We start from the raw sequence: 27649 nt of genomic DNA, 5'->3' as shown, positions 1-27649 counted from the left end.
CACTCGCTAGTCTAGGTTAAACGTTAGGGTGAAGTTTGCACAGCACTCGCACACGGCACGGCTCACTGCAAACAATGTGTGCTGCGATTCACCTGGGTAGGCCAGCGGTGTTAAAAGTGAGTCCAAGTACAACTGGGTTTGGAGAGAGAGAGAGGGGGTGTCGTGCCGAAAAGTGAGTGCCTGCCAAAATACGAGTGCCCTCATTGAAACCAATGGAAACCAATGACCAATTTTTCAGACATTTGTTACCCATTTTTGCAGATAAATCCGACACAATTTAAGATGGAAAGCCTATCAATAAAGAATCTACATTCCTTCTGGAAGTATTACAAAGAACTGGTTACAATTTCAGTAATTTCCATAAAAGAATCGAAGAACTGTCATAACAAATGTTACAGTTTCATTCAAATAGCTCATATTAAGTGGAGGACGAGTAATGTTTCATAAGCATATTTTAGTTCATAAATTATGTAATTCATTCTGCAAAAATGTGTATAATTTTCTCTCAAAAAATGTCATTGGTTTCAATGAGGGCACTCGTGTTCTGGCAGGCACTCACTTTTCGGCACGACACCGGGAAATATATGCTGGGAAATATATGCAATGTCATCTCATAATCATGGAGTTCCTCATGCGATTTCATCTGGGTCAGTCAGAAATGCATGCACCTTGCGCACCGGGAAGTGTGTTTTTTTCAAACAAGAAAACTGGTTCATCATATGCATGGCTTAAACTGACTTTAATGTTTGCCAACGTGCTATAGTTTTCCTCTCATAATAGCACCTGGCGACTGTGACCACAGTTAGATGACCTCGCGCGCGTAAACCCATTAAAATATAGCCTAGCCTTCTGTGGCTATTCAGAGCAATATGAACCAATCAGGTCGGCGTTGCTATTAAGCAAAAATACATCCCTGATGTCTACTTAACTAAAATAAGATGCATTTGTCTAATATTTGGAGACATCGCCTTGCTCTTTCTGCGGGGAATTAAGCGCCTCTCTCCCTCGCTCTCTCTCTCTCCCTCTCTCGCCCCCACACACACACACACACACACACACACACACACACACACACACACACACACACTCTGTTTGGAGAGGACGCATTTAAACTGTAACAGTTTAGGCAGTAGGGGAGAGCAGGGACTCATGAAACTCGGGACGAATGAAACACTGCGATTTACTCGAAAACTTTAACATCGCCTATCCGAAAGTATGAAAAGTCAAAGTTGTCAGGTTTACAGGCAAAAGGGACACTGTCGGGACGAATGAAACACCCGTTTCATCCGTCCCTCTCGCCCATTGACTTAAAGCAGGATCAAAATAAAATGGGAGCACTTGAGATGACTATGTTCCAACTTGTCTTGAGCACCGTCGTAGCGCAACAAATCATTATCGTAAACATAGCCTAGATAATTGGAAATTACAAAAATAGGCTACATTTTATAGACTTTGGCTATAGGCTAAGCCGACTCCTCTACCTGTTTGAATTAGTGCAGCCTTACAGGGAGGACGTTAATTTGGCATAGGTCAACTGCAAGAGACTACTAATTTGTGACTTGACGTGATGTGTGAATAATTAGGCTAACGATATGCAACAGGCATATTTAAGCCGCACTCAGTCATTCATTGGGTGAAAAGTCCCGACCCTGTGTGTCCGCGTGCATGCATGGGGTGGGGAAAAAACACATCAAGCGTGCCATCACCACCCATCCCCCCGGGACGCACGAAACCCATTGAAGATCCAAGCAATTGTAGTCTGTCAGTATTTTAGTGTGGGCCCAGGTAGTTGAATTCCTGCATGGCCTGGTTATCTCAATAGTGCCAAGAAGATGTTTGCCCTCAGGCTAGTGTGTTCATAAAGCGCATGTTCGATTTGCTGTAATAGGCTACGATCAGTAAGCCTCAACTTGTCTGTCGTGTCTTTTCCTTCTTTCGATATTTTGTAAAATAGGCCCACGTTAAAGGCTAAATACGATAATAAGCCTAAATAAGGCTAATAAAGTGAGCTAAATAAGTCAGGCCTAAATAAAGTTGTTTTAGCCTATGAACTCAGGCAATGCAGAAATTTGCGGAGGGATTTTGGATAACTTGGCCTATAGGCTACCGATGGCTTTATGAACTTCATGACTGGGCTACAAGATAGTCGGGTAAGCATATTGACTTGTAGACCACCACCAACATCTGATGCTGAAGTGGGGGAGGGTGTTTTTTTCCACTTCAAATGTTCCCCGACACACACACACACACACACACACACACACACGCTAATCGCTCTCTCTCTCCGTCTCTCCCTCTCTTTCTCGTTGTTGCTATACGTGCATCTGGATAGGCATAGGCAGTGTGGTCACCCAGCACATTTTCATAGAAATGCTGTGTTTTTTTAAAAATGAAATCTTTATTCAGTTAGGTTGTGAACAGCGTTTCTCTTTCGATGTTGCGTCACCGTGGACAAGTGTCTGCTCGAAAACTTAATGCAAAGCGGCTAAAATGTTCAGAACGTGTTGAACTTTTCAGAACATGAATGTTTGTCTGTGGGGAGGGGTGGGTTACAGCAGTGCAGTGCAGTGCAGTGCACGGGACTGCACAGCCTTTTGTGACATGTCGTGGCGCGACAGGTTATCCAGCCTCCGAAGGAGTCATAGTTCCCCAGTCATACTGTTGGTTCGCATCTCCACCGAAGCAACTGAATTTGCAGTCCTAATCACAGATGATTAGCCACACCTGGTGTAAACAGATGTATTGTCATGTGTGGCATCACATCCCCAGTTAACCGGAATCCCGTCGATCGCGCACAACAGCGCATTGAAAGGATGAAATGTTCACAAGCACCAATACAAAAAAACCGTCTTCAACCTATTAGTCCGTAGGCTATCCTGAGGATATCCGTTCCTGACTTGAATAGGTAGTGCAGAAATAATTAACAGACATCACTTAGCCTATAAGTTAGGAGCGGAATTGAGACGGTGAATGCAGGACAGAATTATGAAAACAAAACACCGTCGACTGGCGGTCTTGTTTAGGGATCACGCTTGTGTTATTATCAAATACCCAACGTTACGTGCAACGCGCAATTGGCTGACTCTTTCCACTTGTAGCCTAAAACTGAGGGAGGGATCAACATACAATGAGCTACACTGAAGCAGATTACTCTGCTTCGCAAAAAAAAAAAAAAACAGTGCACCAATAATACCCCAGTCTTCAACCTACTATTTAGGCTACCAGATATATAGGCTAGTAATAGTATTAAGTTGTGCTACCTTGTTTTTTGTGGTAACGACAGTGTAGATCAGGTAATAACCTGCAATAGGGGAAGCGGCATGCGCCAGTTTTAAAGACGGAATGTCGTCGCCAAATGTAAAATCACCTCTCTCATGCTGACATGACGGGGCACTACTTCATTAGGCTACAATGTTGTTCATGTCTGTTTGACTCACACTATACGAGTGGTTCAATTTGTGTTTTTGTGCTCATCGCACACATGAGACAGACAGGCTTGCTTGATAGGGCTACACAAAGCAAGCGACATCGGTCCACTCAAAATGGTCCGAACTCCGCCGCTTGATTTCATGTCTCCTCAGTCTCTCCATTACGGTTTATTAGTATACCCTGTTTTGCTATTTTCGTTATTCTTAGCCCTGGCATTACAGATGAAGCAACTGTGATCAGTGAGGTTGTGGAAACGGTTGAATAGGCCTATGGTCCTAAATTGGAAGCGGCCGATGCCAGTTTTGAAGACAGAATGTCGTCGCCAAATTTAAAATTCGATCTCTCTCATGCTGGCGTCACGGGACACACTTAATTACAATGGGTTTCCTGTCTGATTGACTCGGTTTTAATTGTCTTTACCGGTTCAAATTGTAGTAGGTATGCAAACTCTGTATCCTGAGGATACCCGTTCCTGGCTTGAATAGTGCTGAAATAAGTGAGGGACGGATTGGGAGACGGTGAATGCAAGACAGAAAAAAGTCGAGTTTAAATTCACATTGTGGTCTTGTTTAGGGCTCACACTTGTGTTATTATCAAATGCCCTATCAAATGCCCAATGCTAAATAAAACATGCAATTTGCTGACTGTATTTCTACTACTACTAAAACTGGGGGACGGGCAAGGACGGAAGCACAAACAGACACAGGCAGACGCTGCTCTGCAAAAGCGGTGCTATACTGCCCCCCGCATTCCGAATGGCCACAGGGTGTAATGATCACGGTACGCTGCCGCGGCCCGGCACGGTAGTGAGCAGATTGAAGTTACACCATCTGTATTGTGCTGTCAACAGCATACATATATGTATACATATTTAAATAACTGTGACTTTTTAATACTTGTCTGAAGAGGAAGTTACACACTTGGTGGCATGGTTCATATCCAGTACTACACATTGTGTAGCACTATACAAATAAACCCAATATTTTGCATAGTTCTTTTCAGGTTTTAGATGACATAAACATGTACAAACATTGAAACTACATAATTTACTTGATATAATTTCCATGGTATTTATATTTTACCACATGCGTGCAATTTGCATTAGTAGGCAGTTGACAAATTCAAGTGAAATTCAGCAGACTGCTGGCCCCAGTGCTGAGGCTGTTTGTTGTGTTTGTGCAGTGAGGAGGGCAGTGGTGCCGAAGCTGATGCTGTGTGGTCCTGGCTCTGTGGATGGCAAACAAACAAAGCAGCTTGGGTCGACACATTGGACCTACTCTGGCCAATCAACACATTGCTTCACAGGGCAAGAAGGGAAGGGTGTCACCTGATTGGCTGCTGAGCTAAAACATCAGCGACCTTTCTTTTCAGGCTGAATTGTAGGCCGTTCCATCAGTGTGTGGTTAACAAAGTCGGGATCATTGCGTTGGTTTGGGCTGACACAGACATTCGTTTCAGATCAAGGCAAACCACCCCTATACAAACAATACAAGACTGATGAGAGGAACATATTGGTAATGACATGCTTTTACCTGTGCAGCAAGTAATATGCCTAACCAAAAGTACCAGCATGATCTTAAAGAAATGGCAGATCTGTCAGCAGCAGCATCTGGAAACTCGCAGTAGTGTTGACATAAAGGCCTGCCTTTTGGATGACCTTGTTGCTTTTCTGACTGACAATAAAGATAGGTTTTTCCTTTTACTTAACTGGGGAGGAAATCCTATCCTATTCTGCAAAGTCACTGTGAGGTTCTTCTACCACCTGTCTCTCAGAAAAAAAACAGCTTAGATCATGTGGGAGTTAGAATGTACAGCTAAAGCACTAGGCCCTACAGAATTACCAGTGGTTTTCCCAAGATGAAACAAAGATGTAAGCGACTGGCCTACACGGGCCTCTTTTCCACTGCCGTTTTTCTGGTAGGCCTACCAGCTTGACACAGCGTGACTCGGCCGCCACTTTTTGCTTTTCGAATAGGCACGACACAGCTCAATCGTAAACCAAAAAGTGTTGGCCGGATCGTGCCGTAGGCCTACCAGAAAACCGGCAGTGGAAAAGAGGCAATGGATGTCTGCATTCCACTGACCTATATGGATGATTTCATCGTTCAAAGTCACTCTGGTAGCAGAGGTTATTGCTCATGGGTGTATGAATCAATGCAAAACAACAATCTTTGCATCAAAAGCAACAAAAGCATCAATCTTTGTTCAGCTCCACTGTCACACAACTTTCATTCCATGAGAAATTATTTTCTTTCAATTTCTGTGATGAAGCATTCTTCAGAGGCGACCAGATAGAAATGGAGACTGCACACACGTTTTTATTCATTAGAAGGGTTATGTAGGCTATACAGTTCATACACCACTGCAGTTGCAATTGTGAAAAGCCAAAGATAGCATCAGCATATCCCGAAAGCTTGTGGCCAATTAAACATATGGTCTACATCACTGGCCTGTGTGACATTCTGAGCGCGCTGGCTGGTTGGCGCTGAGACTGGTGGTTTGTGGTGAGTGCAGATTGAGACTTCAGTGAAAAAGCCAGTTCCCAATTGCCAAATTATTATAAAAAGATTACTCTGAATACAATCGTTGTTAGAGGTGCCAAGTCAGTGAGTAAGGCAATGCGAGTTTATTTATAAAACACGTACAGCCAATTCAGGCACTAAAAGTTATGGATAGTCTTGGAAACACATGGCCTTTATGTTGTGTTATTCCCATGCACTGATGTATACCAGCAAGTTTTTTTTCAGTTGTTCATCTTGGACAAGCTGAAGGTAATTATGCTTCTGCTATAAACAACCTGTCCTTTCACATATTTTGTACTCTATATCACTGTCTTTGGTAGCCTTCCTGGTTTCTGTGCTTTTTGCTCTTAATTTCCTTTGCTCATGTTCTTGCACAGAATTAGGAGTGAGAGATACCGGCGACTGTATCCCAAGGTTCACAGAACTGTAGATAGAAACCACTACTACTCCATATGCATCTCATCATCAGGACCAAGCCCATAACCAGCGCATTAAGGTGCTAATTACACAAAGGATATGTGGATATCTGTCAATGCAGCATTTTTTTAAACCCGTTTACATATAAAGAAGTGGATGAAATAAAAACGTCATTGTTCTAGCCCCCTAAACTGAATATTTTTAAACCAGAGTTTTGAAATGCGCGTTCTAAAACTCAGTTTACATGTAAATGAGGCCAATACCGACACGTTTTCAGAAATATCCATATAAGGGCCTCCGCAAACTGGTTCCAATAACGTGTAGAGCAGTGATCGGAAGGGACCTTGGTAGACGCACTCGAATGGAAGGGTGCATGCTGCCCACAGATGTAGGCCTACAGCTGGCTCATGGATATAGTCCAACAACTCATCAGCTGTAAAATGAATGATTATCAGCTAAACGTACAAGAATTGTCTTACTTCTATTGTATCAGTATCCATTTTACCATGATCTCTGGGCAACAGTGAATTCATGAAAGCTTAGAATACAGATTAGTGGTTTTGAGAGTCCCAATCCGCTTACACTTTGGGGAATGCACGTGATACCTCTCTGTGTAAAGTTAATTGGTTTGATGGTACCTGTTATTGATGAGTGGCTCTATGTCCTTTATCCCATTTGAATTCAAATGAAACCCCAATGTCCCTAATACGTAAGGAGCATTCAAAGCAAGCATTGAGGAAATATGAAAATCCCTTTCTATTCAATATTTCTTGATCATTTAAATTGTTTAACTTTATTAAACAAAAACAAAAAATCAGTATTTGAAAACAGTCCTGAAAACAGTAGTCTATTTGAAAGCAGTCCTTGTGTCTTGTTGTCCAGGTCCAGGTGCTAGCTGGCCAGCCATGTGTGAGGGATGGCCACCTGGCCTGGACTATTAAGTGATCTGAGGCTCCTGTGCTGTGCCAGCATCACTAGGGACCGCTGGGCTGCTTTTGGGCTGCCTCCTTTACTTAGCATGCTCCCTCACCGAGGGAAATCACCCGGAAGTATGTAAGTGGCAGCCGTGACAAAAGCCAGTCAGGAATCTCTGGATGGGTGAAGGAAGCGGCATGATGGTTTCCGTTTTTCATTAGTGCAAGGTGCACCTGGCTACATTTGACTACGAGGAACCAGGTAATGATGCTCCAGATGTTCAAATTGGGCATAAGGATGCACTGGTGAGGTGATGGTGGTTAAGGTAAGAATTGGACATGAGCCAGAAGTAAGGCTTATGTTAAGGGGAGGGAACCATCCCCACTTCACCAAGCTCATTATCCAACTGAATTATGGAACACGGAGGAAGAGCAAATTAGGTTATGGGCGCTAGTCACTAGTGTTTGGCAATTATCTTGTAATAACATGCTCATTACCCGACATGCGCTAGTTCAGTCAGTGTCAATACATCTGCGACTACCCCTACTTTTCTCAGCTGCAGCCTTGGGCTTTGAGCATACATTTACCCTGGCACAGTTTTAAAAGGACTGCTTAACCAAATAAAGGCTTTCATGGTTTCTCTCTGGCAAGGATGCCTTAAATGTACCCACTTCCTCTGTATGTGATTTTAAACTTAAGCCAGTGGTTTGCATGGTTTCAATGTGAATTGTAGCTCTGATTCACTGTGAAAAATGGATTTTCTGTATGGCGCTCATGTCTCCAGTGGAGTGGAACACTATGACATCATCAACCCGAATGTTCTGCCATTTTTAAACATAGCCGTGACCATTTGCTCACTTGTGAGCAACCTTTACATTTATTCTATTGTTTCCTAAATATCACTAATCTAAACACTGCAAACCATGATCTGTAATGAACTGAGTGTTTAAAATGTCCAGCTGAGCAATGCCCGACATATTCATCTGAAATACTGCATGGGGCAACCATGCGGTAATGTAGTCCAAACATGACTCTTTACCTCCTCTTCAAGAACACATCACATCGTCGTTTGAAACTGTTGTCCTGGACACCAAATAGACTGGAACTGATATCCTTTTTTAAAGGAAACTGTTATCCTTTTTTATGTGTGCAGTTTAATGGTAGAACAGTATACACTTGTGTGCCTTTATCAGTAACAAAGTGAAAACGGAACAAAATTTGACTATTTCTGTCAAAAACTGCTACAAATTCTACACACTGTTTTGAGCAGATTGAAGTGACAACATCTGTACATGTTAAGCTGTTTAAACAATTAGTCAGCCATGATGTCTTTATTCTGCAAATTAAAAAAAAAAACATGATCAGGCGAGCAGAAGATATTTTCTATAATGAATACATTTATTGGTCTTTTACAAAAAAGGTCTAGAATTCCAGGAATAGAGGGAAACAAAAGGAGATGGTGATAAGTCAAGAGCCTGCTTACTCAGCCTGTCCCATAATAACAACCGTGAGGATGTTAAAGCTTTAAACCAAATCAAATACTTCATTCCTACCAGGTAGGCCGGAAGCCTCCATGGCTCACCTTATTAACACTGATTCTTTTTTTAAAACACAGAAGCTATCAGGTAGCAGCTACTGAAAAGGTACATATTATGGTACGATATGACACAAAAGCTAAATAAAAAAATAGAATAGGTTTCATCCTCTGGTGCGCCCCCCCTCCCCCCTTCCCATTGATTCTGGTCTTGCTGTGCTCTCATTGGAGGAATACATATTCCAACCACACTAATTGCTTTCTTTTAGTGGCTAAGGCACTTATTCAAAACAAAAATTAAAAAATTAGACAATATTTTTCTGCAACCTTCTGCATTAATATAAGAAAAGCCTAACCAGCTCACAGGTTTGGGAATGAAGTCCTCATTACTATATACAATACGCATACGTGTGCTTGTACAGCAAATGTAGAGCGGGGGGGGGTCAGGACCAGGCCTTTGATACCCTATAACAAAGTCATTTCATATCCTATAATAATGTCATTCATTATCAAGTTTCTGTGCTGGAAGAAAACGATACAGCAATTAAAAATAATTGCCTTACTCTTGTGACTGTACTGTGTTCGTATGCCTGAAAAACAATAATAGTGGACTGCCAAATTTCACAACGCACTGTTTTACCTGTGTTCTCTACCATCAATAAGAAAAAATAATAATAAGATCAAATTACAAGGAATGGACCATGATTATAAAGACATTGGCAAAGAGTGATCATCACTACATTCGCAGAGGCCTGCATTTACGAGCCCACCCCAATTCAACATAATATCAGTCAGAAAAACCTCCCAGAAACTGAGAACAAACCTTTGGACTACACTATACTCATGCAATCCAACACTTTGAAGCGGCACGATTTAGAGTTCTCAATTCACTACTCATAACTGCTCATACTGTGGGAGGACTGTCAAGAAATAAAACTAGCAAATTTCACACATTCCCAATGCAGCTTAACTGTTTTTTGTTTGTTTTGTTTAGTGTGTTAGAGAGAACTGTATGTTAAATTGAGAACAAAAGAAAGGAATAATAGTTTCTAAAACATTCCCATACTGTGGTGTTCGGGGGGTCTGTCATGTGCCTTAGAAACTGGCCACAGACTGAATGACTGAGCAGTCTGCGACGCTGTGACACACCTTGGGGAAGATGTGCTATCAATCTAACTCTTCCATAAACATTAACAAATCTAAGCAAAAATCTGAGGCACAACACAAAAACAAACTGAGGAAGAGTAAGAACACATTCACACACGCACAAATAAAGCAAATAAGAATAATAACAATTAGAGTTAAAAACATTGCGGATGGCCCCTTGTCGCGCATCCCTCTTAGTGCCTGCAGACATACAAATGCACAGACTACTGTTTATTTTTAAAATGCACTTCTATGTATGTTGATATTCAGCCTAGTGTCAAGCATACTATTCCCAGGCTATGCATACAAATAGAGAGAAAGAGTGACAGAAAAAAAAAAGAGAGAGAGAGAGAGAGAGAGAGAGAGAGAGAGAGAGAGAGAGAGCAGAAAGAAAAAGAGGAATATACTTGTCCTTGTCTTGGCCCTGCAGCATGTGCATTTGTGTGCTGTGACGGCATGGACATGCTGAGAGACATGCTGAAGGAATCTCACAGGTCTCTATAGGCAATGCCTGCATGGACATGCTGAGACCACTGAAGAAGCATGGGATCTCACAAGTCTCTAGGCAGAGCCTGCCTTTGGGTCTGGGTGGGGGTAGTGGTGACAGGAGGATGGGAGGTGGAGGGGAGGGGACAGGTGAGGGGGGAGAGGCCATGCTGCATGCCTGCCCAGGAGCCTCTCTGCTGGGCTTGCGGCGGCCCGACTACTGCTGCTGTTGCTGCTGCTGCTCTTGTGGTGGCTGCCGCTGCTGCTGCTGCTGCTGTTGCTGTTGTGTTTGTGGCTGCTGGTTCTGCTGGGGCTGCTGGTGGTTGTTGGTCTGGGGCGCCGCGGTGTCGTTGGCGTTGGCCACGTCGCTGGCCCTGCTGTCCAGGTCGTCGTCCGAGAGGTCGATGGAGGTGCCCGCCTGCCTGCGGCCCGAGCGGCCTGACGAGAAGCTGATGGGACCGCCACGCCTGGAGAACAGGAGAACAACAGCATAACAAGGTGAGGTATGAGGAGAAGATAACAGAACAGAAGGACCGGTGAGGAAGGAGGAGGAGACAGGTGAGGAGAGCGCACATGTGCAAAAGGAGAATGCTGCATGTGGGTGTCATTGATGTTTTCTTGGTTTGTTTATGTTAATTGCCAGTTCAGCAGCTATGGCTACAGTATATCATGACCAAAACAGATAGAAAATACTAACATTACATTTACAAAACTAACCAACAACCAGCTTAGTAGTAGATATCAGGGCGGGGCAGCCACAGTAATTGACAGATTCTTTTTTTTCGGTTGTTGTTTTTACTGAAGCATCTAAGAAGCATATTCATTGTTGTAAGGGACACTGTGTGAGATTTTTTGTTGTTTATTTCCAGAATTCATGCTACCTATTCACTAATGTTACCTTTTTCATGAATACTTACCACCACCATCAAATTCTAAGTATTCATTATCACTGGAAAAATTGCACTTTTCATACATGAAAAAGGGGATCTTCTCATGGTCCGCCATTTTGAATTTCCAAAAAATAGCCATTTTTAGCTGCAAAAATGACTCTACTTGGACCATACTAGGGTGTATTTGTTTATTACTTAGTAAACTTTCATGTAAAGATCATATTCGGCAATAGGCAGCCCAGTTTCTATGAGCAGCATAGCTGCAGTACCTTTTTTGACCATTTCCTGCACAGTGTTAGCCTGAGTATCATCCTCCGTAGTGACCGCGCTAGCTCAATACTTTCGCTTGCTGACCACGGAGTCTGACCCTGCAGCCACCCCTGGCAGTTGGAATTCAGATATTCGTTCAGTATATGAACAGCCAATAGGCTCGCTGATAGTCTAAGCCCCTCCCCAAGCCCTCTTACATATTCAACTGAAATACAACAACTTGATGATGGCGATGTGATGTCTGTAACCAGGACATTTGATAGTGCTTGGTGTAAACTGGGACATTGCCGTCCGCCAAGACCTTTGAAGGGTTTTCGGCACTGACACTGCGCAGCTCTTGGGCAGTCACACTGGGCGTTTCTCTTCTGTTCACTTTAATGGTTTTAGTTGACAGTTAATATCTTCATAACAAGGTTGGAACAAGCGCAGCCCCATTTCAGTGTTACTTTTTTTTGCTGTCACACTCGACGCATATACACAGACACAAACTGGGAAGGAGAGAGGGTGGGGGCTGCTCCGTGGGCTGTGCATTTGGCGCATATTAAACAACGCAACTAGTAGTTTCCCAATAAAATTTGAATCATAATGCCGTGGATCCAATACTATAATATCATATAATATTGTCCTTAAGTCTGAGCGATGCATTGATTATTTGTTTAGGGTACGTTTTCTGCCAGCTAAATGCAAGGGGGAAGGGGGCTATATTAGCAAACAAGACGATTGCACAGTTAGCCTGCTAATTTTAAATATGATCACCTGGAGCTATGGCTTAATCTATCCCTGTTATCAGTCCGCTTGAGGTTTTTGCTTCGGGAAAGTGAAAAAATTAGGTCCTAATTAATCTTCAGATGGTGTCGGACCCTGACGGTGCCATAGGCACACGTTGTATGTCTCCCTGAAATCATAGGTTTTTGACGGACCTCGACAAGTTCTACACTCCTTAGTTACCGTTGCTGAGCTCAGATTGGTTGGCGGCCGTTTGTGGGAGGGGTTTTGTGAAAGGCTAATTCCCTCATTAAGTGAGATAATTTCCAACTGCCGGGGGTGGCTGCAGGGTCAGACTCCGTGGTCAGCAAGCGAAAGTATTGAGCTAGCGCGGTCACTACGGAGGATGATACTCAGGCTAGCACAGTGTCCTTTAATCAACCAATTATTTATTCATTTATGGCCATTAGCTGTGCTTGTATCTGCTACTAAAAACTGTCAATGACCCATATATTAAAAAGTCTTTGCACATTAAGCTTGCTGTGCGACCTCATGCATAAGTACAACCAGAGAGACTGGATACTCTTAAAATCTCTGGTACAAATGTGTGTGAAGCCAGTGGTTATACTTTTGACAGAACCATCAGAGCACTGTACACAATATTGCGGGCTCTTCTTAAAGAGTTTTCCTCCACTTTTTAACCCTAGCGTAACGTAACCTCAACTCCAGTATAATCTACTGTATCCTCAAATATCCTGCACGCCGTGACTGAGTGGGTCTCTATACGTGCAATGCAGCAAATAGTTTCTTTCCTAGTTATTGCAGCAGTGTGCCAAGGCACAGCATTATGATGCACATAAAACCCAAGTTCAACCCATTACCACTGCATTGCCTGTTTTTCCAAACACAACATGAACCATACTGTTGGCAAGCTTGTGCTGGCCTTGGATACCCTTTTGCCATAGTGCAAAGCGTGTCAGACTTAAAACGTAGACATTACGTATATGTAGGCGTCTTCTCAAATGCATTAACTGACTGTACTAGTCACTGGAGCCAACGTGCAGTACATGGGTCTACTTTACAGGATATGGGTTTATTTATGTTTTCCCTACTTTATTAGGACAGGATAGTGAAGAGTAGGACAGGAAATGAGAGGGAAAGAAATGGGGAGGGGTCTGCAAAGGACCTGGGTCGGGAATGGAACCCCGGTAAGCAGACGAGTGCCCTGGGCAGGGCCCACAGGATATGGGTTTAATGTACCTGAGTCTGCTCTTGAGTGTGTTGACCTCGCGGCTGAGTCCCTCGCTGGCCTCGGTGGCGTCCTCCAGCTCCCTCTGCAGTTTCCTGCGGTTGGCGTTGGCCCTGGTGGCCTCCTCCTCCGCCTCCTCCAGTTGACGCTTCAGCGCCTTCATGCGCGAGTTGGCCTTCTCCAGCTGAACACAACAAAAACCACATTATGAACATTCCCAACACAACTACCTCACTGAAGTCCCCAACACAACTTCCCCAGCCTCTTACAGCTGACACTTGAGCTCAGTGGTGGGCAAACTCAGGCCCGGGGGCCATATGCGGACCGCAGAGCCTTTACAAGAAAGATGACTTTTTAAATTGAAATTCGTGCGTGCGTGCGTGCGTGTGTGTACCTGTTCTTTGTACTGGTCGGCGTGTGTGTGTGTGCATGCGTGCGTGCGTGCGTACGTGTACCTGTTCTTTGTACTGGTCGGCGTGTGTGTGTGTGCATGCGTGCGTGCGTGTGTGTAGCTGTTCTTTGTACTGGTCGGCGTGCGTGTGTGTGCGTGCATGCGTGTGTGTACCTGTTCTTTGTACTGGTCGGCGTGTGTGTGTGTGTGTGTGCGGGCGTGCGTGTACCTGTTCTTTGTACTGGTCGGCGTGTGTGTGTGTGTGTGTGTGTGTGTGCGTGCGTGCGTGCGTGTACCTGTTCTTTGTACTGGTCGGCGTGTGTGTGTGTGCATGCGTGCGTGCGTGTGTGTACCTGTTCTTTGTACTGGTCGGCGTGTGTGTGTGTGTGTGTGCGTGCGTGCGTGCGTGTACCTGTTCTTTGTACTGGTCGGCGTGTGTGTGTGTGCATGCGTGCGTGCGTGTGTGTACCTGTTCTTTGTACTGGTCTGCGTGGCGCCTCTCGTCCTCCACCTGCATGCACACCTCCTTCAGCTTCTTCTCCGTCCGCCTCACAATCTTATTGGCCGCCGACCTCTCCCTGGGAACCAACCAAACATTAACACATTATAATGAACGAAGAATTTCAAATATACACACAAGAACATACATTCTGTCTCTGCAAACAAAGCAGGGGCTACATCACAGTCCAATGAACAGATCTGTGGAATAAACAGCTAAATAAAGAAGACAATGAAGAACACACATCTAACTTCTAAATGTTCTTTTGTCTCTTGCTGCCTCGCTATAGACGCCAGGGCCGTGACATACCAAACAGAGAGCATCTGTTTATAGACCAAGATGTCAAAGGGAAGAACCTTTTGGGCGTTTCGTTCTCTTGCCAAACAGCCAACCCACCAAGCAACCAAATCAACCGACCCAAGCACCTGCCACTCACTTAGCCTTGTTTCCATGCCAACCCACCAACAGACCAACCAAAACCATGCAAACCTAACCAACCATCCAATCAGGCACCCGGCTGCCGTGCCACTCACATGGCCTCCTGTTGCAGCTACAGCATCTTTCCAAGTAAAGACCACACTTACAACTTCAGCTTCATGTCTCCCTTGTTGGCCTGGTGCTGGCCCATGTGTCTTGGCCCATGAGGTGAGACTACCAGAGAGCATCTGTTTATAGCCCAAGTTGCACGTAGATTCTTTTTCTTTTTTTTCTTTTTTTTTTCTGCCAACCAGGCAGCCGCCATTCACTTTGTGGCTATCAACCTAACCAACCACCCAATCAGCCGCCACTCACTTAGCCTCGTTTGCATCACAACATACCAACTGCCCAATCAAAACCAAGCAACTTAACCAACCATCCAATTACATGCCACTGCACTCACTTGGGTTCCTGCTCCAGCTTCTCTTCCAGCTGCAGTATCTTGGCCTCCAGGGTACCAATGAATGATGGATCAACCAATCAAAAGCATGCAAACTTAACAAATTGTCAATCACGTGCTAGCGATGGACCAACCAATGAAACCCATGCAAACCTAACCAACAGTCCAGTCACGTGGCACTGCACTCACTTGGCCTCCTGCTCCAGCTGCTCCTCGAGCTGCAGTATCTTGGCCTCCAGGGCGGCGATGGAGGCCTTGAAGCGGCCCTTGATGGAGCCCTCCAGCTCCTGCAGCTTGGCCTTCAGCTCCTTGTTCTGGCGCTCCAGCTGCTGCCGCGCGTTCTCACTCTTCTGGGCCACGCTGCGCTCGCCCGCCAGCTCCGTGCTCAGGGTGTCCACCTGTGGCCAGAAGAGGACACACACACACACACACACACACACACACACACACACACACACACACACACACACACACACACACACACACACACACACACACACACACACACACACACACACACACACACACACGCACACACACACAACACACACACACACACAGAAAGATACGACGATTGTTAATGAGCTGTGCCTATGAGCACTAAAAATGTACTCATACATACACACAGGAACAAATACGCAAATAAGTGTACACAGGTGCACACACACACACACACGTACACACACACACACACACACACACTTTGCTCGGTTGCCAGCTCTGTGCTCAGGGGGTCCCCTGCCAGGGGTGGACTAAAGACAATCACAGATGGATGGAAACGCATACATACGGTGGTACATACACACAAAAGGGAAGAGGTGTGATCTTGAGATGTGCCCTGTGCCTCACAGGCGTATACATGCACGCACACACGTAGGGAACATGCTCATACAAAAGCACAGAAACAGAAACAGAAACAGACACAGACACAGACACACACAAACACACACACGGACAAATGGCTTGACATTCCTTAATGAGCTGTGCCCTCAACCACATACATGTAAACACACACGCACGCACGCACGCAAGCACACATACCAATGCCCACACCCACACATAAACACCCACCCAGAATACCAGAAAGACACACAAGGGAGATGGTGCTTTAGGAATTCACCAGCCGAGCACAGCTGTCAGTGATGTCTATATGGCAGGGTGTCCTGTGTTGGAAAACTACATGTGTGCTTATGCCAGGGAAGTGGAGTGGAGGGTCCTGGATGCAGCCTCTCTGCTAATCAGGCCTGTATCACAGCTCAAAGCCAACCACCTCATCAAGGAAAAAGTTGAGGGCTTCAGGAATTTCAACAGGAGCCATTTGTGTGCTCAGACTTCAAACTTGTTAGGCTTCCCTGCGTCTCTCTGCTCATATGGTGGCTAGTGCAGTACTGTAGCTAAGGATGTGGAGACTGTGCCTACATGATGTGGAAATTGTCCACTATGCAGTCAGTACCTGTAAGAAAAATGTGAATGCAAATGCTAATGTTCTCCTAAATGATCATGTGTGGTTTACTAAGTGCCCTGGAGTAAGGTGTCTAACACCACCTCACAGCGCTTCAGGGGTATGTATGTAAATTCACTATCACTATCACTAGCACTAGCACTAGCAATATCTCTAAAACTGAACACATCTGAATCATAAGGCTTTGTCACGAAATAAAGGTGTTATGAGGACCATTTTCAGTCTAAACAAAATATGTAGTTGCTGCACGTTTCCTTTGTAGGGCTGTGGGGCCTTTATAGTACCTGCATGCTGGTCTTGCGGAAGCGGTCGTTGAGCAACTCCATGTTACTCTGCTCCTCCTCCAGATCCTCCTCCAGCTGGGCAATACGGGCCTCCAGCCTCCTCTTCTCATCCATCAGGGCAGACCTACGGCAAGCACGCACACATGTACACACGCACACGCACGCACACACACGCACACACACACGCACACACACACGCACACACACACACACACACACACACGCACACACACACGCACACACACGCACGCACGCACGCACGCAGAAACACACGCACGCACAATCAGATGTATTAGGTACCACCATTTATCATTTGATATTTAAACCTTTAAATCTTAATGCTTATAGTTACATGGGCAAAACATCACACACATAATGTGTTCGTTTGTTGACCATAATTGGCAGGTATTTATACAACAATGCCTGCATGCTGTAGAGTGACTGTTAATCATTTGACATTATAACAAATGTTCTAATAGGTAGAGTAGACCGGGTGTACACAATTCATTATTTATTTCAAACTTTCAAAAAGTAATGAGTTACAGCACACGCCACAGGTTCCAACTATTTACTCCCAGGCTTCTTCAGGTATGTATCAAAAACCAAACATGTAATAAACGTTTATTAACGTTTAACAAACTTTGAAAGACCACATCCACATTCTTGGTGTGGGAATGGAAGAGGCAAAGTGTCTTTAGGCTCTTTGCCACCATCACACATTTGTTTGCTTGACATGTTCAAATAACTCAGTATTCTAAAGAAAAAAAGAGTACACTCTTTCAAAGTTTATGAAGCAATATCAATGCAAAGTTTATTAAATATCAATAGTCATGCAAGCCTTCTGTATCTGAATGATGCGTTGCGCTCCACTTACTTGCCAGAGGCGCTGTTTGAGATCTCGTCGGCCAGCTCATCTCTCTCTGTCTCTGCGTGTCGTCGGGCCCTCTCTGATGCAGCCAGATCCTGAAGAACAACAATCACACAAATTGAATAATTACATAGTGCAGCGCTGACATTTTTAAAATATTTAAATATCTCTCAAGCATTTGTTAAGAGGAAGAGTAAAGACTATCTACTTACAAATGTTAAATGTAGCCTACACTGATTTCAGACCATATTAATGACATCATTCAGCCCTGCATTTACTGACAACGTTCTCAAATACACTCAGAATACTTTGACTTCATGTCTCACACTGGGTCTCTCAACTGATGGTGGAAAATACCATGCAAGGTATACAGTACTCACATTGAAGAACACTTTGACAATTGGTCAGGATCAAAGTCAAAGTCAAAGTGTACTTTATTGTCAAAAATCTATGAAACAAGTGTTAACACAGATAAGATAACACAGATAAGAAGACTGAAATTGCATTTGACCAGAATGCAATGTGCAGTTTAACTAAATATATTGATAGAGACTGACAACACACACACACACACACACACACACACACACACACACACACACACACACACACACACACACACACACACACACACACACACACACACACACACACACACACACACACACACACACACACACACACACACACACACAACCATACCCACACTCAAACTCAAAACCATACCCACACTCAAACTCACAACCATACCCACACGCACACACACGCACGCACGCACGCACACACACACACACACTTTGTCAGCAGATGCAACTTTTCAGGGTATCATAAACTTAAGTTTGCAGAGGAAGAGCGCAACACTGCTTCTTTACGGTTTCACCAGAAAGGCAAAAAATAGAGTGGTGAAACCGTACCACAGTGTTGCCCTCTTCCTCTGCAAACTAAAGACAATGCAATGTAATTATAACATTGTAGGATGTGTGCAGATTTGAGCTCCTGCAGCGTAATGTAATGTGATGTAATGTAATGTAATGATAACATTGTAGGATGTGACTTAAGGCAATGTAATGTAATTATAACATTGTGGGATGTGCTGTATTGAGTTCCTGCAGCCCAATGTAATGTAATGTAATAAAATGTAGTGTAATGCAATGTAATTATAACATTGTAGGATGTGCAGATTTGAGCTCCTGCAGCGTAATGTAATGTAATGCATCTAATGCAATGCAATGTAATCTAATGTAATTATAACATTGTAGGATATGTGGAGCTCTGACCTCTTGCAGCTGCAGGACCTCGGCCTCCAGACTCTTGAGTTTCTTCTCGTTCTCCTTGGCCTGGCTGAAGATCTCATCTCGGGAGGAGCGCGCGTCCTCCAGCTCCCGCTGGTAATCCTTCATCTGGGCCTGAAGACCAAATCATATAAGGTCAATGACGTTTTAGTAGTAGCACGCGTCACGTGGTTAAGGAGTTGGACTTTAAATCAGAGGGTTGCAGGTTTGAATCCCACCCTGACCTCTCCCTTCACCTCTATTCATCACTGAAGTGCCCTTGAGCAAGGCACCTAATCCCACACAGCTCCAGGAAGTGTAACCAATACCCTTTAAAAAAAAGTAACTTAATATAAAAGCGTCCGCTAAGTGTTAAGTAATGTAATGGTAGCCATTCTCAAAGTAGTAGGTTAAAACTCGCACAGCTAAACGCCTGACCTGGGAGCAGGACAAACAAATAACCAGATGAAAAGAGAAAAGTTTGCTTCAACCAGGGTGTTTTTGCCCCCACTTTTAAATTTTTGTCTGTGACGTTTTGAGTGAAAACCCTTTTTCAGACGTTTTGTATGGTAGCCATTGTCACCTGGAGCTTGCGTAGCTGCTTGATGGCCTCGTCTCGGCCCCTGTTGGCCCCCTCGATGTGGGACTCTATGTCCTTCAGGTCCATCTCCAGCTTCTTCTTGGCCGCCACGGCCAGCGCCCGCTGCTTACGCTCGTCCTCCAGCTCAGCCTCCATCTCCCGTACCTGACACACAGGGGAGTAGAGGGGAGAGGTCAAAAGAGGTCAAATGGTCAAAATAGCAATAGCAATAACAACATAATTTATATAGCACATTATCATACATAACTATCAGTCAATGTGCTAATTAGAAAAGGCAGAGAAGAGAGAAGAAAACAATATGGTAGAAGAAAGAAAGAATTATAGAGAGTAAATAACTATAACTAAAAGCAGCTGTTTTTAATTTCTTTTTAAAACATGATACTGTTGGGCCAGTTCTAATTTGGACAAGAGGCTGGTTTGGCAGCTGCATTTGGCAGCATAATGACTGAATGCCATTTCACCCTGTCAGGATTTGACCAATTGTAAGTACTGAGCTTCAACTTGAAGATTTCATAGTCAACCATGAGCTTACAGTAGTTTTTCTTCATTTCCGTTCTGCTTTCCTACGTTCTGCTCTCTTGGAGTTATCACACTTGTAGTGTATCTCTAGGCTGCTTTAGGTGTACTACAAATCATTTTAACTTAGGTAGGAGCTACAGCATCAAAAAGCCTAAGCAGGTCAAATGTCAATTGTTAGTTCTGACAGTGCATCTGGTCTCCACAACAAACATCAACATTTGTAAATCAAATCCATGATCAATTCTAACCGTGTTGCATTAGATTATGCATGCTAGTATAGTCTATGTATGCTAGTCAGCGCAATACAATGATTTAAAAATCGATGGGATTAAAAGAAGAAGAAAAATAAGCTGCAACATGTCATTCTTTCAGTTGCAATCAATTTGGACAGTCCAAGAGAAAATAATGCACATTAATCAAAGGGGCTGTACGGCCCGTTTTGGATGCCATCCATGGTCCCCTGACAGATCCAGTGAAGTGTGGAAAATGATTTCACAAGCCAGCTGCAAGTTTGTTAACAAGCCATTCAAGGATAATATGTGCAAGAGGTACACTGAGTGTGTGCTCTCAGGTCACCAGGAATTAGTGAACTAAGCAAGACAACTCGGCACTGAGTAGCTATCTCTGTGCTATTTAGCCTCTTATGGTGACATATGTTTGATGTAGCCCCTTAATGCACGCCGTACCTCCTGAGGCACGCTGTAATAGACATTGAAAGTTAACTACTATAGTACTACACTACTGTGACAGTGCACAGGGCCTTTAGTAATACAGTATGACTTGGTCATTGCCATTCCGGTAACAGCTAATTTATAATGCCGTGTCTTAAGGGGTTAAATGTTTATTTTTTTCAGGAAAATATAAACAGCACTTCATGTTGATATTAAAAAAAGCATAAACGGGTTTCAACTATGACATTTGAAAAAAAACTTTTCCTTAAAAATGAACTTGAAATCCACTATGTTCAGGACATTCAGGAGTCATAGATAAGGACTTGAGTGATGCTTGTGGACATGGTACTGTAGTTTATCATGCATCACAGACCTGTTTGACCAGCGCCCTCTTCTTTTCGTCGTTCTGGTCGTCGCGGCCCTGCAGGTCCCTCTCGTACTGGGCCTTCATGGCCTGCATGTTGACCTCCAGCCGCAGCTTGGCGTCCTCGGTGGCCTGCAGCTCGTCCTCCAGCTCCTCCAGCTGAGTCCTCATCTCCTCCAGCTGCTGCTCCATGGACCGCTTGGACTTCTCCAGCTCGTGCACCTGCAGGGAAGGGGGAGAGGAGAATGGAAACTGAAAATAAAGTCTGCAACACCAAGCTCTCATTTTTCTTAATTTAATATTGTGACGATTTGGATAAATGTGATGTTGGCAAATGTGACATTTCGGGCAATTGTGACGTTTCGGACAAATGGGAGTAGGACAGGCAAAGTCACATAAAAATAGTCCACGATACCAAGCTCCTGTTTCTCTGGATTTAATATTGTGATGTTTTTGACAGCATACATGCTGCACCTTTTTTGCGTGTTTATTCTTTGTTAAACTGAGAGAAGAGAATGGCACACGGAAGTAAAATACCAAGCAGTAGCCTCTTACTGCAGATGGCCCCATTGACAGGCCTATTCACTCTTTGCTGAAAACACTCACATACATCCTAACAACATTGCTATGACAATGCAGAGAGTCTTAAGTCACAGATTAAGACTTGGTGACATTAAGCTTATAACAGAGGCTCTACGCTAACGGGTTAAGTGAGAGAGAGAAAATTAGCTGATGTTAAGTTGCTGGAGTGTTTGGACTTCTCCAGCGTGTGCACCTGCAGGGGTCGAGTGAGGTTTAGGAGGAGAGACACAGATCAATGATCTCTGATGCTGTACGGCCAACTTGACGACCATAAAAATGTTCATACAAAAATGTGAAAACTAAAGTAATGGTTCCATTTATTGGCTCCATTTATTGATTTGAACAAACGCTCTGCCAGAAGAGAGGATAGATCACAACAGTAAAACAAAACATTAGTGACCCAAATATAATGTCAGAGGTTTTTCTTCAAGTACTCCCTGATTTATATCTAAATAGCTGGAAAATGATTTACAAAACGCTTTAGTTAAAAAATAGCCCTCAAGTGAAATCGAAGTGAGGAGTTTGCTTGTCCATGTTATTCTTGAAGCTCATGGTTATTTTTCTCCAAGAGTTTAGTGCAGCAGCAACAAAAAACACCTCTGTTGCCAAGCGAGATGGGAGGTGAGGCACTCACGTTCTTGCCCATGTCATCCTTGGAGAGAGCATCTCAATTTTTCTCTAGGAACTGATTTACAATAGCTGAGAGAAACATATTGAAATGCAATACTTTTGTGCAACGACCAAAAGAAATATCTCATCTGTCAAGTGAGAAGGTGAGGTGTTCACATCCTTGCCCTATGTCATTCTTACAGTTCATCAAATCATCTTTCTCCAATATTTTTCTGATTTATGGAGTATGTTAATAGCTGAGAACTTGGCTTTGTTTGGAAATTGAGACTACAAGGTGTGCGACTCACGTTCTTGCCCTATGCCATTTTCGGAGCTCATCAAATCAGTTTTCGCTAAGAGCTTACTGTATGTAAATAGGTGAGGAGAAATGGCTTGACATAAAATGCTTTAGCCAAGTGTAACCACAAAAAAATCTCTACTGAGGCAGTGTTGTTGTTGTTGTCTGTTGCAATCTCAAGCGAGACTGGAAGGCAGTTTAGTTTAGTTTAAGTTTATTAGCATATCTGACAGGGGCCAAGTATGTATAAGATAGTTCTAGCACCAGAGTTTGCTATAAAGCTAAAACTTGGGTTTTTCTTGTACTTCAGACATGCAATAGTTGTATCTTTTACCTGACGTGTTTCAACGGTATAGTTTCCGTCTTCATCAGAGTGTCACATGGGTGTTGATGCGTGACGTGCTTTAACATGTCAGGTAAAAGATAAAATTTTAACATGTCTGAAGTAAAGGAAAAAGTGTTACTATAACAGTTAGACATACAGTAATGAATGTCATTCATCTAGCTATAAAGCTAATTTACATTTGTGGTGGCTGTAAGGTTGGCTGTGTGACTCACATTCTTGCCCACGTCGTCCTTGGAGCTCATCAGGTCCTCCATCTCGGCCCTCAGCTGCTTGTTGAGCCTCTCGAACTCCTCCTTGGCCTCCAGCGCCTCCTCCAGGGCGCGGGCCAGAGACAAAGACTTGGTCTCCTTCTCACGAGCCTCGGCCTCAGCCCGGTCACGCTCCTCAGCGAAGCGAGCCGAGATGGACTTCTCTTCAGCCAGCATCTTGGGGGGTGGGAGAGAGAGAGAGAGAGAAAGAGAGAAAGAGAGAGAGAGAGAGAGAGAGAGAGAGAGAGAGAGAGAGAGAGAGAGAGAGAGAGAGAGAGAAATAAAAACAGTCACATCATCTGCATAGGCAGAGACAGAAAGAGTAGTCCCTGTGAGATCCCCGGGCACCACTGCACCATTTAAATGAGAGAGAGAGATGGACTTCTCTTCAGTCACCATCTACAGTGAGGACAGCACAGCGCAGATATTGACTGGTATTGGTGTGAGCGTGGTGTACCGTGACAAGTGCTGCTCTGTTATGTAACATAATCAAATGGAGCAGCTAACGTGTGCACAGCACGGAGATTGATTGGTACGAGTGTTAAGCGTGCTCTTCTGTAATGCACATGCAGTGTGAAGTCATGACATGGATGATTTCTACTAGGCCAGCATCTAGAGTGAGACAACATGGAGCTTGGTGACTGTCTGGTGGCAAGTGTGCTTTCCTGCAATGTAATATCATGTCATGGACTTTTCCTACACCAGTACGTACTGCACAGTGTGGACAACACAGAGCTTGTTGAGTGTATTGTAACATGTAACTCTTTTCTGCAATGTAACATGGACTTCTACTACAGTATAGAGTGGAGAGAGCGAGCAGAATGAGTGTGCGGTGGCAAGTGTACTGTTCTGGTGAATTGAGGTACGCGTTGTTCTGAATATGTGTAAATTCAATTCAGCTGAAGAATAGTGTTCTCCCACTAAGGACACAGAATAGTGTTTTCCCACTTCATTGACTCATTCTTTTGTTTTCATTCAAAATCGGTCCAGTTCTGTGAAATAATTCCGGTGATAAATGCATTCTTGATAAATGAGGATCATACCTAATAAATCGCAATATTTCTTCAAACTCAACAGTCTCCATTTCAAAGAATGCATTTTTCATGAAAGATTTACCATCACCATTTACTTTCACTCTTTACGACAACACAGTAAAACATTCAGTGTTAATTAAACACATAGAGTTGATTTAACATCTTCTAGATTGCATTTGGTTCCAGAATTTGTATGCTAAATTAAAACATTTTTTTTTTCCCTTTTTTTTTTTAACTGAGTACAAACCCCCAAAACATGCACCCCTTTCTTCCCGTAACCGGCCTGCCGTACCTAGTCGGACTTCTACTGCTTCCTCTCCATGTTTATTTTTCATGAGAAAAGAAAGAAAACCCCCCCTTCCTTATTCCAACCTGCAAGGACAGATTTCTACACAGGGTTATCGGGCCCAGGCCCAGGGGCCCAAGAATAAAGGGGGCCCTGAACCCCAAGCCACTTTATTTCCATTCTCATATTGTGTTAAAATCATACTTTTAACAACTATTGTTTTCAAATTTCTTCTTAGAGGACCACCCCCATACCCCCAACAACACAGGCTCTCACATTTGGCCTTAAACAAATAGTTTTGTACCTTAGCAGAACCCATTGAGGGGGGGTTTTCTTGTTGCCTGGCCCAGGGGCCCATGGAATCATAATCCACCCCTGCCAAACTACAGCACTGTACCTGGTCAAACTTCTTCTGCTTCTTCTCCAGGTTAGAGACGATCTGCCTCTGGTGGTCCAGGTCCACGGTGAGGTCGTCCAGCTCCTGCTGCAGGCGTGTCTTGGTCTTCTCCATCTTCTCGAAGGCCAGGCTCTTCTCCTCCAGCCGCTGGTTGGTGCACTCTGCGTCCTTCAGCAGCTTTCTCTTCACCTCCTCCAGCCCCTCCAGCACCCCCACGTCATCCTCAAGCTTCTTCTTGGAGTCCACCAGCTAGTAAAGGGAGAATAAAACAGAACAAGGTTTACAAACACAATTCCAGCCTCTCTTGCACCCCCACGTCATCCTCAAGACTCTTATGTGAGTCTTACCAGTGTATCATTTTGTCACGGTCCAAATGCCCTTAAAGGTAGGGTCTGAGATATTTGGAAAACGGTTCCTGCAAGCTGGAAAAATGGTTCCTGCAATAAAACGTCAATGTCGGAATGGCGGTGCGTCGGAATGGCAGGCTATAACCCTAAAAACTTAATCTAGTAACTTAGCGACTTTTTGGTGCATCTGACGACTTTTAAAAATGTGCCTTTACAGTGACAAAATCATTGTTTTTCAACATACTTGTAACGCTGCGTCGCCGTCAGAAGCGTTTCTCACGGTGAAGCAGAGCTGCAGATTAGCTCTGATCTCCAAAAAGTAGCTAGCACTGCCCATTTGTATTATGAACGTGTGAAGCAGCAAGGAGGAACTCGCACACCACTGATGCCGATGCATAAATTACTTTAATGCATAAGGAAAAATAAAGAAAGTGCTACCCAGTGAAGTGCAAAACGTTTTCGGTCCCTCAGACCATCATCAGTGCCAAAATGCCAAAAATTATGAACGTGTGGGCACGTTTTCTACAGATCAGCGTGGCGTGCGTGACACTGTGACGTCCCACTTAACGCCATGACATCATCTAGCGACTTCTATCAACTTTTCATTGAGCCAATAGCGACTTTGGCTGATTTTTTTGGCAACACTGTGTACCTGTGCATCTTAATTTTAATGTTTATAGTTTTTTTGAGTATATCTGAAATGTGCAGAATTGTGCGAGACTTAAAATAGACAGGTAGTTTCCATCCACTTACAGTATATCCTGTCATCATGATAAAATATAACACCCCCACCCCATCATATTTGTTTTCTGCTTTTGCTTGTAAGGAAATGAAATCTCATTTTCTGTCCCGTTTTTGCAGATAGGTCTAGGTTGTTTAGTATTCAATTCATGTGTCGAGTGTGCTCTGGAAGCAACTGCAGTTGTCTAATGAATACTTGCGTCTCGATGGATGACTGCATCGATGAGACCACTGAGGGAATGAGTCTAGATGAGATCTCATCAGTCCAGCAGCCAGGCACACAGGCAGCCAGGCGGACCAGAGAGGGAAACCCAGAGGCTGGTCCACTACTACCACCACCACCTCTGCCATCAGGACACCCCATGCCAACAGTAGACAGACACTGCAGATGGACTGCCGTGTGTCTGGGGATGCTGTGCACTCTGCTGCTTGTGCTCTCCATACGACAGGCTACACTTAGCTACCGGCAGAGGGCTGAAAGAGACCAGTTGCTGACCAACCACAGCAATCTGCTTGAGGAGCGAGACCAGCTGCTGACCAACCACACCGACCTTCTCAAGGAGAGAAAGTATCTGTTGAGGCCCAGATGTCCCACTGGATGGGAGGTGTTTGGGTCCAGCTGTTACCACAACTACCATGCACTCAGACTTTGGTCTAAGGGCAGGAGATACTTAGCCAGGCTGCGCCCTCCTAGTGACGCAACACCTTTGGCGAATCTCGATTGCAAGTCTATGATAATCAGGCAGGAGATACTGCCAGTTGCGTGGGGGGGACCTGGTGCTCATCAAGACCCCAGAGAAGCAGCATTTTCTAAACGAACGGAACTACAGTGGCTGGATTGGAATGCGGAAGAGAGGGAACGGGAGTTGGGCTTGGCTTGATGACACTCCTGTCTCAACCTTCTACTGGCATCCTTGTCAGCCAGCATACAATGATTCTACATGCGCAATTACCAAATCTGAATGGGGATTACCAAACGCGAGCTGGGGTGACGCACATTCAGTCTTTACTAATTTTCCCATCTGTGAGAAGCCAGCCTTCACTTCACAGAATTAGCGGGTGGTCATACATACAGTGTGTACAGAGATGATCATGATAAACTCATCTACTTCGTCTAAAACTTGGGAACTCAGTCTAAACTTACAAATTAGCATCTCTCGCCACAGAAAATGTGTTAGTCGTGGTGGATGTGGGATTAGCCTGTACCAGATATGTTGTCAAGGTATCTCTCTCTCTCTCTCTCTCTCTCTCTCTCTCTCTCTCTCTCTCTCTCTCTCTCTCTCTCTCTCTCTCTCTCTCTCTCTCTCTCTCTCTCTCTCCAATATAACCATGTGATGATGATGAGGATGATGATAATGATGACTGGAGACTTATGTATGCATTTGTCTTTT

The 27649-nt window shown here is 44.2% G+C and overlaps 1 protein-coding gene across 4 annotated transcripts in view; it reads right to left on the bottom strand.

The window, feature by feature from the left end:
• Window positions 1–10575: 10575 nt before the first annotated feature.
• The window catches only part of LOC134469952 (myosin-10-like), a 130506-nt gene continuing 113432 nt past the window's right edge, over window positions 10576–27649 (bottom strand). For all 4 annotated transcript variants that reach the window (XM_063223991.1, XM_063223984.1, XM_063223978.1 and 1 more), the window contains 11 exons: window positions 25171–25419; window positions 23418–23630; window positions 21380–21592; window positions 19799–19960; window positions 19222–19350; window positions 17951–18039; window positions 17077–17200; window positions 15520–15728; window positions 14424–14532; window positions 13575–13747; window positions 10576–10916 (listed from right to left, as the gene is read on the bottom strand). In XM_063223991.1, the coding sequence (XP_063080061.1) occupies window positions 10667–10916; window positions 13575–13747; window positions 14424–14532; window positions 15520–15728; window positions 17077–17200; window positions 17951–18039; window positions 19222–19350; window positions 19799–19960; window positions 21380–21592; window positions 23418–23630; window positions 25171–25419 (1920 nt within the window). In that variant the 3' untranslated portion in view covers window positions 10576–10666. The remainder of the gene's footprint in view (window positions 10917–13574; window positions 13748–14423; window positions 14533–15519; window positions 15729–17076; window positions 17201–17950; window positions 18040–19221; window positions 19351–19798; window positions 19961–21379; window positions 21593–23417; window positions 23631–25170; window positions 25420–27649) is intronic.

This window comes from Engraulis encrasicolus, chromosome 2 (genome assembly GCF_034702125.1).
Source record: "Engraulis encrasicolus isolate BLACKSEA-1 chromosome 2, IST_EnEncr_1.0, whole genome shotgun sequence".
NCBI lineage: Eukaryota > Metazoa > Chordata > Actinopteri > Clupeiformes > Engraulidae > Engraulis > Engraulis encrasicolus.
The sequence above is the reverse complement of the archived record's forward strand: the minus strand, read 5'-3'. Positions and strand labels throughout refer to the sequence as shown.